Source organism: Lampris incognitus, chromosome 2, assembly GCF_029633865.1.
Source record: "Lampris incognitus isolate fLamInc1 chromosome 2, fLamInc1.hap2, whole genome shotgun sequence".
In the NCBI taxonomy this organism is placed as follows: domain Eukaryota; kingdom Metazoa; phylum Chordata; class Actinopteri; order Lampriformes; family Lampridae; genus Lampris; species Lampris incognitus.
The window spans coordinates 40,211,035-40,225,735 of NC_079212.1; the positions used below are offsets into that span (position 1 = coordinate 40,211,035).

Consider the following 14,701-nt stretch of genomic DNA (forward strand, 5'->3'; position numbering starts at 1 on the left):
AGGGGTACCCCCCCACCCCCGAACTTTTAATACTTTTTTTCATTCAAATTCGGTGTTGAAAACACTGATCAACGCAGGTATATCCCGTTATAGGGGAAAAACTACAACACAACAGGTGGACTAAGCCGGAGAAGGGGTGAGTGTACTTCCCTTCCCCCCGCCCCGTGTTGCCACGGCAGCAAACCGCGTCGCCCAAGACGAACCCAAGTCTCTCGCGCTGACTCCGGGTGTCCCGGGCCAAACCCCGCCGGGCCTGTTTGTTTGTGGGTTCGTTTGTTTCAACCGTAGAAAAGTTCAAGTTTTACCCAGCGGCTCCGCGCGTTACTGACGAACGGTCGCTTTTGGATTTGCCCGAAGCCCAAATTTGGTCCTGCCATGGGAACTTTTTTTGTCGTAGACGAAGAGGCCGCGTAACGCACCAACCTGCCGTCTTGTTCAAGCTAGCTGCCGAGTGACGTGACGTGAACCTCGCCATGCCGGCGTCCAACGGGTCGTTGATGGACCTGGGCCCGGGCTTGGTCAAGATCAAAGCGCATTACTGCGGGTAAGTCGTCCGGTGTAAAACGTCCCCGGATCGTGATGATTTATCACCTCCAGTAACTGTTAAAACAGCGTTTACGGTAATTGTGGACAGAAGTGGCGTTTTGACAGGACGCGGCCAGGCGATGTGGTCGTGCTGCGCCGGAAGGCACCTGTTGCGCGCGCTTCCAGCCATTTACGATCTTACTCGTCTACGTTAAACCTTCTTCTTCGTGACGTTTGGTTAAAACTTCACCCGCCGAAGCTTTTGGACACTTTCGACAAATTACTCTACAGGCATTTAAGCTTTATTCAATTAACCTTTTGTAATATGATGTATGTTAACTGTTGAGTTAACAATGACGTTGTCTTAATTTGAATTTAGATACCCCATATTTCTTTTGTAGTCAAGTGGGGGGGGGGGGTGAATTAGATTTGCCAATAGACTACAAATTATTATATGTAGCCTGGAGTCTCCCGTGCTTCTTATGGATGACCGATTGTGGAAAACCTGGCTCGCCTGTCAGTTGACTGGATGATTGACATGAATGGTGTTAATGGTTGGTGGGTTGTCCTCCCAGTAGACGTCTCCGGCCTCAGTTGTTTAACACTTGTGGTGCGTTTATGAGCGTAGCACATATATAGAAACTCATCAACCAGGTTTGTCCAGGATGAAACACAAGCTAGGCCAGCGCAATGACTTGAGTGCAATGAAAAAAGGAGTGATGGCAGGTGTGTGTATATTATACCTTGCCACTACAATATTCCAGTAGCAGATCGGGGCGTCCACATGTTTCCAGCTGGAAAGAGTGTAAAGGGCCAATACCAAAGTTCATACACTTGTAAGAAACTGGGCTAAGGCAAGCCAGTTGGGGCCATAAAAGGCTGAGGTCGTATGCAGGTCACATAATTGCAGCTAGATTATTGCATAAAATCATGTTTCATCCATATCTGTTTTTATGCGGCTGATTTCTTTTAGTTGCATCTCTTTGTCAAAGCTACATCATTTACAAAAGTGATATTTCTGTGAACTGGGATGGTTAAGATCTGTTGAGTATCATTCATGACTACCTTATCAAATTCACTGGCCTCCTATCAGCATCTTTTTTTTTAATCTCAGACACACATTGAACACCATGTGCTATGGTGCACTACCTGTTTGTTAGAGCACTTTCGCATGCTGGGCTTGCTTCCTTTCCTGTAATGCTATTATATCTGCAGTAAAGAGCTGATAAAATGAATATGTGAGGTCACAAGAACTGTTTGCTTTCTTTCCACAATGCTCTCATGGCCAGTTTACTTCCAAAACATTCTTAAGGGAGTGTTTGGTTAGATAAAGGTTTAAGTAATAGATAAACATGACAAGTGATAGGGTTTAGACAGGGCTCTGTTGCACACAAATGATACTGCGTATGGGTCTTCAAACAACAGGGTTTGGCCAAGGTCAAAGGAAACAACTTCGACGTGACAAAACCATTGAGAAAAGAGAATCTAAAAGCCTTCTCACTTATTGGTCCACTGACTCGTTCTGCATGTTTGAAGGGGTGTAAACAGCTTAGGTAAAATAGCTCAACCACATTCTGCTCCATCTTGTTCTGTTCGTCTGTCCTTGGAGGATTGTGTGTTTTCAAAAGGAACATAATTTTTGTGTGATAATTCCTCACCAGCGTATACACACACACACACACACACACACACACACACACACACACACACACACACACACACACACACACACACACAGAATGCAGTGGTTGAATGTCAGGAATGTCATGCTTCCTTTGTGTTATAAAACCTTTTTTTGAGGAAGCAGTTTCAGTTTTTGAATCCCTCATCCCCTTGGCATGTTGATATAAATGCCTTGATGGTGCTGTAGCAAAAGACACAGTTTGCTGAATGGGAACTTACTAAAAACTCCCTGAATTAGGTCAGAACTTGCTCCCAACCCTCAGCTTGTTAATACCCCATTTCTAAATATATTTAAAGGGAGGGGAGGAGGATAATGGTTTAGCCCCATTGGGTCCAGAATGGGCTCATAGAAAGGCTAATCCTGTCAGTTGCTTAGCAACTCAATATAAGCCATCATATTAGTTCTCCTTAAATAATTAGTTCAAACCAAAATCAATCAAAGACAATGTATCACAAAAAGGGAAAAATAAGGTTTTATTTTGACGATAGGATGTAAAGGTGCTTTTCCAAGGTTTAACAAACATGGTTTGTCCTGAGGAATTCTCTGGCAATGACCTGTCAGTCCTTCTTTAGATGAACTCAAATTAATGGCTGACAACCTAAGAGCTCTTCAGTGGTGTTGAACTGCAGAACCCTTCTCTTGTTGTAATTCTGGGGCCCATTCCAAACCATCTTTTTTTGCATTTGTACAAAGATGGTACATATGCTAATAATTCAATTCTTGATATTGTTTTATTGTCTAAACACAAAATTCTACTACAGAAATTATAGTGCTTCTATAAATGAACAGTAGCCTAATGATAAAATTCCCAGGGGGAGGGTGAACATATGCAACCACTGCAAATCAATAGGTTAATGGATCACTATCACAAGTAGCACCCGCTAGGGCATCTGTCAGATTATGCGATAGATCTTCACAGGTCATTAGACCCTTAATAGGGTTGTTTATTCCATGGCAATGTGACAAATGTCTTATATTTCATGTGAGTGGCTTTGGCCAGAAGGTACAAGGTAGCTTCCTGTAGAAAATGCTGTATTTCCTTCAAGAAACGCCCACAAACACCACTAATGCAACCAATAAACTAAGGTAGGCTCACCACCTTATTGTTTAAGAGCCAAATGTAAAAAGTGTTTGATGGAAAGATCAGCTAGTACTATCTGGATAGGTAGGTATGCGCTATTGTGGAAGGCCACCCCCATTATGTCAAACACTCCTTATTATATGCACTCAGCAGACAGTGCAAAGGTCACTGTATGTAAGGCGTTTGAAGCACTGTAGTTAAGTGTGTGTCATAGTGACGTTTTAGCCTACACCCATAAAATTGAAGTTTTTTTTTCACTTTGTTTATTCACCACCTATATTTGTTGGAAGGTATGAAATAATGGGGATGTGGACAACGCCGGCAGCAAAGGGGTGGAGGTGTTGCATATTCGTGTTTGCCCAGATATGTACCTACATCTGTGTTGGAGAGCTTGCACATTCATTTGTTTGTTGCATGCAAGTTCATCCACAATGACCCGTGTTAGTGCCATTATAGCGAACAACACAGGAGTGACTATGTGGGAGGGCATGATATTAGCACAGGATGTCCACGTAGGTAGAGAGCCTGCTGGGAAACGGTCTACCCCTGATCATCCTTCACAGAGGTGCCAAACAAACAGCAAACACAGTTCTTCACTCAAAAAGCTGTTCAAAACCAGCTTCCTGGCCAATGCTGGAGCTTGTGTACTTCATTTAGAAACCAGAACCACATTTAGAAATTGAAACCAAAATCAGAACTAGTCATCTGTTTTGTTAGTAACGCACACACACACACACACGCACACACACACACAAACACACACAGAGGAATTTAATGCTTTGGTAGCGAGGAGTGGCCATTCTCTGAATGTGTTGCCAACAAAATCATTCAGTTTCTGGCTGTGAAATGAGGGCTGTTGTTGAAAATGAACACAGTTCATTTGTTTATAACTTTGTACTATATGAGGTCTGACTGTTAGATAGCTCAAAGCCAATAAATAAGTGAGGATGAGAGGAGAGACTTTATTCATCGTACAGCTACACACACACACACGCATGCAGGGAGCGGTGGCTGAAGAAAAGTTCCTTTTGCGTTTTTCCCATCCTGCTGTCCGTCCTCCAGGGGCAGCGGGCAGCCCTTTCCTTCAGCGCCTGGGGGCCAATTCCAGGTGGATGTTAATGCCGTGGTCAGGGACAGGAGAGCGTTCTGCATGTTTTTATTGGGGTTCTTTTTGATGATGGAGGAAACCCATGTGAGCCCGGAGAGAACATACAAACTCCACACAGAAAGGCCTCTGGTCAAGAGATAACCCGCCTGAGCACAGAGAACATGCAGAGTACATACAGACAGCTACTGCACACCAACACGCCTAGGGAGAACACGCAAACTCCCCCAGTGCTAGCCCTACCACAGGTGAGAATAGAATCTAGGACCTTCTTGCTGTGAGGCAGCAGTTCAAGCTCTGTGCCTCAGAAATTGAATCTTTATTTTGTATTATGCAATCCGAGTCATGTCATTACAGTGCAGTATAAATTGTATCCAACAAACAGTGCTTCCCAGTTGCCATTTTACACTAACAAAAGGCTGCTCATGGGGCCAATTGACTGCCATACCAGTCCATCAGCAGCTGAGACTTGGCAATGACCAGAGCCAGCAGTGAAAGCAGTGAATGATACGTCGTCAAATGCTGCAAATCAATTAATAGGATCACCACATGCATTGAGTATCATGTAATTTAGCGATCAGTTTGTAATTTATTATCCTCCCTTCCATCTTTTCCCCTCTGAAGCTTGTTATGAGAGTATGAAGCATTCACATTTCGTGTCTGTACCCTCCAAGAAGTCTAACACAGCTACTTACTGTCCTGCCTTTTCCCTTATACCTGACTTAAACTTAAATTAAGAAGAATTTAAGGGGATGCAAAATGGTGGATGACTAATTAAAACCCAAGTTGACTGTTTTATCCCCAGGATTCCTTTTATTTAGGCTATATAAATTTATTCTTTTGAATTCTATAACAGGATTACATGAAGTGTTTGGCTGCAGCTAAACACAGACTTATCAGCCCATATGATAAGTCTCAATGCTAAGTACATTCTTTGATATACCATGTGGTGCAACCTGGACACATGGTCAGTAATGAACCCAGGATCACCCGGGTCTTAACATCAGACACCCTCACCCAAGTGACCCAGCCGGGGGTGATCAAGCCCCGACTTGTGTCCAGGTAGCACATTACACCACTCATCAACCCTCTTCATCCAGAGCTAACGGGAAGCCTTTTCTGTGGCGTCCAAGATGTTCCTAATGGCTCTTCTTCTTTGCAGCCCATAAATCCCCAAGAGTCACAGGACCCAGTGTAGAGACTGGCCTGCAAAGCCCCTGCAGCCCACTTCAACCGACTCACAGTAGGCCTTCCACCCATCCCTCTGACACTCAGCTACCAGATCTGCATACCTGGCTTTCTTCCTTTCTTGCGCCTCCTCCATCCAATCTTCCAAGGGCACAGTTAGCTCTAGCAAAACCACTTGCTTGGTTGCCACGGACATCAGGACGATGTCTGGCCTGAGTGTGGTAGCTGCGATGGTGTCCGGGAACCACAGTTGTCTCCCTAGGTCAACCAGGAACTGCCAGTCCCTTGCTGTTGTGAGCAGCCCACTCTGGGCCTTTGGCTGGGTCTGGGGATTCTCCCCTGCTTGAAAATAGGCAATGGTGTGTTTTGTTGGGTGTTGCTGCTTGCTGTAGCTGATACCAGTACAGATGGTTTCTGCTACTGCCCACAGAACTTGGTCATGGCGCCAATGATACCGCCCTTCTCCCAAGTCCTTTGGACAGCAGCTCAGGATGTGCTCCAAGGATCTTCTTTTCTGGCAGAGTTGGCAAGCAGGTGAGTCCACCAGGCCCCAGTTGAATAGGTTGGAAGGGCTTTGGAGGATATCATACACTGACTGGACCAAAAACTTCAATCAGTGTGATTTTGCCTTCCAGAGTTCTGTCCAGGTGATCTTTCAGCCGGTTGTATGCTCCCGCTTGGTCCAGGCCCCTGCTTGCACATAGCCACCATTCTGCTGTAGCAAGCTTCCTCCACCTCTGCGCGTACCTCCTCCTGGATCAGCTTTTGCCTCTCCTTTCCTTGGGCTTTACTGTAGCAAGGTCTTGCGTTGCTTCTGAGCCTGGTCCAACCAGTTGCCATAGTGCTCATCAGGATGCTGTTCCACAACCTTGCCTCAGCCTGCTTAACTGCCTCCTGGCCGTGCCACTTCCTTCCTGTTCTGGTCTCGATACCTGCAGAGACTTTGGGGTCAGCTGAATCTCGGTAGAGCAGGACTTCTCTGGCTCAGGTTACCATGAACTCCTCTGCCAGACTGCTGAGAGGAAGGTGGAGCTTGGTGTTATGCCCATAAGGGCAATGCTGCTTAGGCTCCGCGGCAGGCTCAGCCACCTGCGCAGGAACTGCCTGATCTTCTTTTCAAAGCCCTCCACGATGTTGATTTGGAATTCATAGATTAGCAGTGGCTAGAGGAGTAGAGGCAGGATTCCATATTGATAAATCCAGGCCTTGAATTTTCCAGGAAGCCTTGACTTGTCCACTGTGGAGAGCCAAGTGTTGAGGTCATCACTGGTTGCCTGGCATGCCGCTGTGTTCTTCAGATTCCTGGTGAAGATCTTACCCAGAGACCGGGACGGCTCGGAAGAGTGGGGTAATTGGCCAGATACAACTGGGGAGAAAAAAAGGGGGGGAGCCAAAAAAAAAGGTGCATGAGTCAACCATATCACGGGCTCTCCATAAATCTGGCCTGTATGGGAGCGTGGCAAGAAAGAAGCTGTTGCTCAAAACTATTCATATACAAGCACACTTGGAGATTGCTACCAAGCATGAGAGAGACCCAGTTAAGATGTGGGTAAACGTTTTGTGGTCAAATGAGACAAAAGTTGAGTTTTTTGGCTAAAACTCAAGCGTTATGTGTGGCGCAAACCTAACACTGCTCATACACTAAAAAACACCGTCGCTACAGCAAGCATGGTAGTGGCAGCATAATGCTACGGGGTTGCTTTTCATCTGCAGGCACTGGGAACCTTATTCAAGTTGAGGGAAGAATGGATTGATCCAAATACAGGGAAATATTGGAAGAAAACCTGTTGCAGTCTGCCATAAAACTGAAGCTGGGGAAAAGGTTTACCTTCCAGCAGGACAGCGATCCTAAGCACAAGGCTAAAGCAACAATGGCATGGCTCAGCAACAAAAAGGTGAACGTTTTGGAGTGGCCAAGTCAAAGCCTGGACCTCAACCCCATTGAAAATCTGTGGCACAGATTGAAAATTGCAGTCCAGGGGCGCCATCCCACCAACCTGCAAGACCTGTACAAATTCTGCCAAGAGGAATGGGCAAGAATTACTCCAGAAGAATGTGCAAAGCTTGTACATACATACCCAAAGAGAATCATGGCTGTTGTTGCAGCTAAATGGTACTCTGCAAAGTATTGATATGTGGGGGTTGAATACTTATGCAAGCGCTATATTTTAGTTTTTAATTTATTTACAAAAAGTCAGCGGAACATAACTTATTTTGGCTTTGGGAACATGCTGTTAGAGCTCATGGGTTCACAAAAGAATATTGTTCAGGAACAGATGTGTGAGTACCTTTTATAATCCAGAAATTAGTGATGACTGTCAAGGGAGTTGAATACTTTGGCAAGGCACTGTAATATCTGTTTGCTTTTATGTATTATAAATGTCATATCTTCAGAAAGACACTCATCTCCTTAAAGGTAGAACGAATAGAATTTGTCAGTTGCGGTATGCAAACACAACATTGAAAGTGCCCCCCCCCCAGCTCAATGACACTAGAAGCGTGCGCCCCCTGACCGCAGCCAGAACCCAGTGTACAGGCCAGCTCCGCGTCACTCTTCATTCCCATCCTCTACTTCAGTGCTCGCCAGCGGGTGAAAGCCAACCCCAGATACACTCTCGTTTCGGAACGAGCTTTGTCCACATGGCATTTCGCCTTGCTATATTTGCATCTTGGTGGTGCTGTGTCCGCCATTGTTATAGCTTCCTCTTGGATGTGTGCTTATGATCTCGATCTGGCACCAGATTGCTACGTCTTTATAAAGTCCTGCTGCCCAAAGGTTAATGCCCAGAAACGTCCCGTACACAGCAAAATAAGAAAAAATAGGAAAATACAGGCAGAGAACAGGGTCTCTGCAGATACAGACACCACCACACATGGCTAGTGGTCATAAATGATGATTGAGAGGTATAATTTTTGTGAATCTATACATTCATTTTTAGCAAACTCCTACTCATTCTAACTTTTAAGCTTCTCATGGTTTCCAGTTTGGTATGATTTCATCACCGGTTAGAATTTACTTGTAATTTATTCCTAATGATGTTTTTTTTGTTTTTTCATTCTAAAAGGCTTTATAAAAATGAAAGGCCAGGTCAGTAATCAACCAAATGTATTACCATTACTCCGTGTGTGTCAGAGTGGGACCACTGAATCCCATTCTCACTGGAGCTGCCTTTACAAAAAAAATTTAATATGGAAACACGCCATACTTTTGGTTGAGGGCCTTTCAAATATACGTTTCCTCTAGAAAGATCAGTGAACATATTTCTCGTTTTTTATAATGATGATATTTCACCATTAGTGTTCTGGAATGCTCATAGTGGCTAAATTGCCTTCTTGTGTGTTTCTGTGTATATGTGTGCATGGGTTTGTGTGTGTGCGTTTGTTCAGAGACATGCTGATTACAGACCTGGCTGCCACTGTAACCTTCATCCGGCTGTGTGAGGAGGTGAGGGAGATGTGCTGCGTCACACAGCAGCAGCCAATCACGCTCAAGTGGATAGACGATGAGGGTGAGTTTGGCCCGACGTCATCGTGTTGCACACCTTTTTTGCCATTTCATGTCTGACACCAAGTTTTCATATCTTTTTTTTAAAAATAAATTATAAATTAATACATTATAAAGAGGAGTAGAAGTCAAGCCAGTTTTTATTAGCCAAGGATGATCCCTTACAGGGAATTTGACCTGGTATGGTGCTCTTGGTTACATATAGCATATACACACAGCAAGATAAAAGAATACTACATGAAGTACAAGGCTAGATACCAAAAGCTAGCTATGATAAGTAGCCTATAAAAGTACGAGTGCAGTAGTGAATTATATTGCACAGATCCTGTAAATAAAATCACAGATTCTGTTGTATAGATTATTGCACAAGTTAGTTATTGTATTGGTAGGTGCATGACTGCAAATTGGATGAGTGAATGGTATTAAACAGTTGACATGAACAACATAAAAGACTGCAGTAAAAATGTTGCTTGTGTGTATATATATCTATATACAAACATCATTATATAATTATTCACATATATTATAGTAATGTATTATTATTTTTACCATTATTGTGTAATATATTTTATCAGTATAATAACATTGGATGGAGAACGAAGTGAAAGACACAAGGCGAGAGAGTCATTAAAGGCTCTTATATGTGAGACAGTTTATGTAAAATAAAGACTGAAAGGGGATTTCCCCATGCTGTTAGCAGGAACTGTACATGCCTGACGTGCTTCTTTCTTGTATCACTTGGTAAGAATAGTGTTATGTGTTGGTCAGCCCTCAGGTGCAAATTTCATCACCAATTTTGAACTTAAATAAAATATCCAGTGTGACAACTACACTTCTTTAACTAAAGGGCAAAGGATCATATCGAAGTGCATGACATGGCTCAGTGGAAAGATCACAGGATGAGAATGACGATGGTAATACATATATATATATATGTGTGTGTGTGTGTGTGTGTGTGTGTGTGTGTGTGTGTGTGTGTGTGTGTGTGTGTGTGTGTGTGAATTCATATTCCTTCTCTCCAGGGGATCCGTGTACCATCTCATCTCAGATGGAACTGGACGAAGCGTTCCGCATTTATAGCCGCACCAGCAGGTCTGGCCTCTTCCTGCACGGTGAGTTTAGCCTTGTGGCACATTAGCTCCAACTTCACTCACCTCACCCCATTACTCCCTGCACTACCACATTTAATTCTTTTTTGCTTCACCTGTTTGTTACAAAAGTTAGTGCTACTGCACCTGACCCCACCCACCCATACACAGACACACACACACACACACACACATACACACACACACACACAAATACACCATTGTTTGAAAGATGCCAAAAGAAGGGCCAGACACTAGAGGAGCTGAGATGTTGGGGGGGATGGTGGTGAGCAAAAAATGCATAGCACTCATACCTGGAAGAGGCGGTCATATTTTTAACACTAATTACGGGGGTCTGACAGTGGCAGATGAACGAAATGACAGTTGTATTTGAATCCTGGCAAAGAAGAACGTTTACTCAGAATCCCAGAAAAAACTCATTTCATTCTTATCTTGCATTCTGTTTTTTGCTGTTTCTCTTTCTAGTTGAGATTTATTGTTGCTTTGTGTCTACTTCTTGCCTATGCAAACAAAAACACAAAAGTAAATTATGTGCATTCTAGTTCAGATACATGCTCAAATTTGGATAGATGAAGTATCTAAACAGTTTCCCTACATTGTTGCCAGTGTTTGGTGAAGATACAAAAGACTAAAACTCAAAATTGTCGGTCTCAGGGTGTCCGGGTAGCATAGCGATCTATTCCATTGCCTACCAACACGGGGATTGCCGGGTCGAATCCCTGTGTTACCTCCGGCTTGGTCGGGCGCCTCTACAATTGGCCGTGTCTGCGGGTGGGCAGCGGGTGGGCAGCTGGATGTGGGTATGCATCCTGGTCGCTGCACTAGCGCCTCCTCTGGTCGGTTGGGGTGCCTGTTCGGGGGGGAGGGGGAACCGGGGGGAATAGCGTGATCCAACCATGCGCTACATCCCCCTGGTGAAACGCCTCACTGTCAGGTGAAAAGAAGCGGCTGGCGACTCCACATGTATCGGAGGAGGCATATGGTAGTCTGCAGCCCTCCCCAGATCGGGGGTGGAGCAGCGACCGGGACAGCTCAGAAGAGTAGGGTAATTGGCCGGATACAACTGGGGAGAAAAGGGGGGGGGGTGAATTGTCACATCTCCTTTTGAGGTTGTTTAATTTTTGGTTTCTTTGTGGTCCATTTCTTGCAGTCTTCCCCAGTATCCCAGAAAAGCCTGGCATGCCTTGCCCCGGAGAGGACAGTGAGTACTCCTGCTGTGTTTTGACTCCAATTCAACCTTCTCTTTTCCCAGTTAGGATCCCCAAACTGCTGACCTAAAGAGCCATTTGAGTCTCCCAAATTAATCGAAGTCCTGTTTTTATTGCCCGGTCTAATAGGTGTTTGACACCGCTAATGTTACCATTCATCATCGCAGCCATTGTTGTTTATTATTCTGCCTTATCATGTCTTCCCTACAGCACATTACCTCAGGAGTTAGCAAAGAGCTATTTCAAAAATGGTCATCGGACCAGCAACTTTGTGGCTGGATTGCAATTACTGAAATTGCATGATCAAAATATGAACGATTTGCCTAACTTATGAGGCTAATACCCCGCATAAGTTAGGCAAATCTCTCATATTTTGACCTAATACACCGCACATAGTATCGACCCACACAGGATCTGGTATAGTCTGCTCTTTGTGTTGTAGAGGTACTACATACATGGAAATGAGGCTGCTAAAACAGTGGTAAGAGGTCTGTAATGTGGGTCATTAACCAGGCACCTTGTATACCATTATGTTTTGACAAGAAACTTTGAGTAGTTCTTGGCTCAAGTAATGCAGGTGGCATTCACTTTTTTGATAAGAAATTTAAATATTCCTTTGTCACCATTTGGGGTGTTTACTTTTGGGGAGCACATAATACACAACAGTTGGTACATGAAACCGGTTGGTGATTTTTGAGAGGGATAAAAACGCGGTTTCAAGTCTGGGTCTGTTAAGGTGCAGTAGCAGAAGTGGTGCTTTGGTCCTTGGTGTTGTTGCTGGTTATGGCCACTCATTCATTGCCTTCTGCTGACATCTGTCAAACTCGAGTTCGTCCATCAGACCAAAACCCAGATTCATCAGTTATGGCCACTCAGTCTTCTGGCTGACAAAGAGGTTTACTTACTTGACTCAGAGTTGGAATTTACTTGAATCATCTTTTCTGTGCAGCCTCATTTGGGTCAATTGGCTTTGGGCATAGCTGCAAGACATAGGGGGTCTACTGATGATGGCTTGAATTTTACTTTTTTCTTGTGGGGTGAAATAATTTTCAAAATAAAGTGGAAATTGCTTATAGCGATCACATCTGTCCAGGCCAATATGATCACGATAAATGGTCGATTACTTTAAGCAAAGTCGGTGTGGGGGTGTCCGGGTGGCGGTGCGGTCTATTCCGTTGCCTACCAACACGGGGATTGCCGGTTCGAATCCCCGTATTACCTCCGGCTTGGTCGGGGCATCCCGACAAGACGCCATTGGCCGTCTCTGCTGGTGGGAAGCCGGATGTGGACATGTGTCCTGGTTGCTGAACTAGTGCCTCCTCTGGTCGGTCGGGGCACCTGTTTGGGGTGGGAGAGGGAATTGGAGGGAATAGCGTGATCCTCCCACGTGCAACGTCCCCCTGGCGAAACTCCTCACTGACAGGTGAAAAGAAGCGGCTGGCGACTCCACATGTATCGGAGGAGGCTTGTGGTAGTCTGCAGCACGGCGGAAGGGGTGGAGCAGCGACCAGGACGGCTCGGAAGAGTGGGGTAATTGGGTAATTGGCCAAGTACAATTGGGGAGAAAAGAGGGGGGGGATCTCCCCCCAGAAAAGCAAAGGCAGTGGGTTTTTTTTTTTGTGGTCACATGACCATCTAACTGACTTATCAAATAATGTAATATAATAACGGACAACTTCTATTCTACTCGATTTAGTTGACTGAAAGACAGTAGCCTACTATCAGCTCTTGTACTGTAATAAAATATCAGCTGCTTCAAGCAGGAATTTAGAAATGGACTATGGGTTACAGTAACATCACTAAAGGCTATTGCTGAATGAATCTGGAATTTTTTTGTCTGAAATTTTTGCATATTAAAAAATTAGTACAACCTCATGCTCTATCTGGAAAGGTCATCCATCATATTTTATAAATTTATTTCTGATTTTTCCCTTTTTTCTCCCAATTTAGTGGCCAATCGATCCCTCTTTTAATTCAAACACCCACCCTCGTACTGCATGCGTTCGCCAACTGCATCTCTCCGGCCGGCAGTCTCGAAGGAGACCGCCTCCCCACTTTCGTGACAAGGCGACTCCAGGCCGAACCACTGTTTTTTCCCACACACACACAGACGCATTCACGTGACGAACACAAGCCGACTCCGCCCCCCTCTCGAAGACAGCGTTGCCAATGATTGCTGCTTCATCGAGTCCGGCCATAGTCGGATCTGACGAGACCGGGGCGCGAACCCCGGTCCCTAGTGGGCAACTGCATCGACACAAAGCCGGTGCTTAGACCGCTACACCACCGCGGACCGCAGGTCATCCATCATAAATGTTTTGCATCAGTTGCAATTTTCTGTTTTTTTTTTTTTTTTGTATCCGTCAAAGGAATTTTACAGTGCACTGTGCACACTTCTCTAATGGCATAACAGAGTGTGTGTGTGTGTGTGTGTGTGTGTGTGTGTGTGTGTGTGTGTGTGTCTTACTACAGACAGCTCTAAAATAGGAGCCAAATTTCTTCAACATATTCCTGTCTGGTGGATTGGGTATTGGTCTCAAACTTGTCCATTCTGTGAAATGACACATCAGTTAATCACAAGAAGTGAGTTTACTCCCTCAACTCCCTCAGGAAAATGGAGAGGCAAGTGTTTTATACGCCATACTCACTCCATCTGGAGTTGGTAATGGGAGGCAAGTCTACAGAATTGACAGCTACCAAATTGATGCTCATCACCATATCATTTTAGAGTCGTCTCACCTGAGGTTTGGACAATTTGACTCAGCCAGAGCCTTGGGGAGGCCTATGGGGGAAAAGCCAAATATATTGATTTGTGGCCATCCACTGGAAGTGTAGGAGAGTGGTAAATAGTCATATCGGTGACATTAAGACTTAGACTTTAATATCAAGTTTAGCCTATTGATTGATAGACCATTGAATGATGTGTTCTTGTAATCAGTGTAGTCTGAATTTTGTCATATTAACAGATTTGCTTCTCAAATTCTCATGATTTCTATACAAATGAGACTCACTTGGTAGCACTGTGACTTTCAGAAACCCAGGATGACTGGCAATGGTTGTGGGGGTGGGGTGGGGGGCTGTCAACCTTATGAATGATTTTAATTATCACCCTGTACAATTTTAGTAAATTTTCTTACTGAACTGTTAGTAGGCAGCATGGTGGCACAGTGGTTAGCGCCATTGCCTCACAGCAAGAAGGCCCTGGGTTTGAACCCTGGGGTAGTCCAACCTTGGGGGTCGCCCCGGGTTGTCCTCTATGTGGAGTTTGCATGTTCTCCCCATGTCTGCATGGGTTT

The 14,701-nt window shown here is 44.7% G+C and overlaps 1 protein-coding gene across 1 annotated transcript in view; it reads left to right on the forward strand.

The window, feature by feature from the left end:
• Positions 1–250: 250 nt before the first annotated feature.
• Positions 251–14,701, forward strand: part of prkcz (protein kinase C, zeta) — a 157,233-nt gene continuing 142,782 nt past the window's right edge. Inside the window, exons 1-4 of the mRNA XM_056273162.1 lie at positions 251–544; positions 8,971–9,092; positions 10,111–10,200; positions 11,348–11,398. Of these exons, the coding sequence (XP_056129137.1) occupies positions 474–544; positions 8,971–9,092; positions 10,111–10,200; positions 11,348–11,398 (334 nt within the window). The 5' untranslated portion in view covers positions 251–473. The remainder of the gene's footprint in view (positions 545–8,970; positions 9,093–10,110; positions 10,201–11,347; positions 11,399–14,701) is intronic.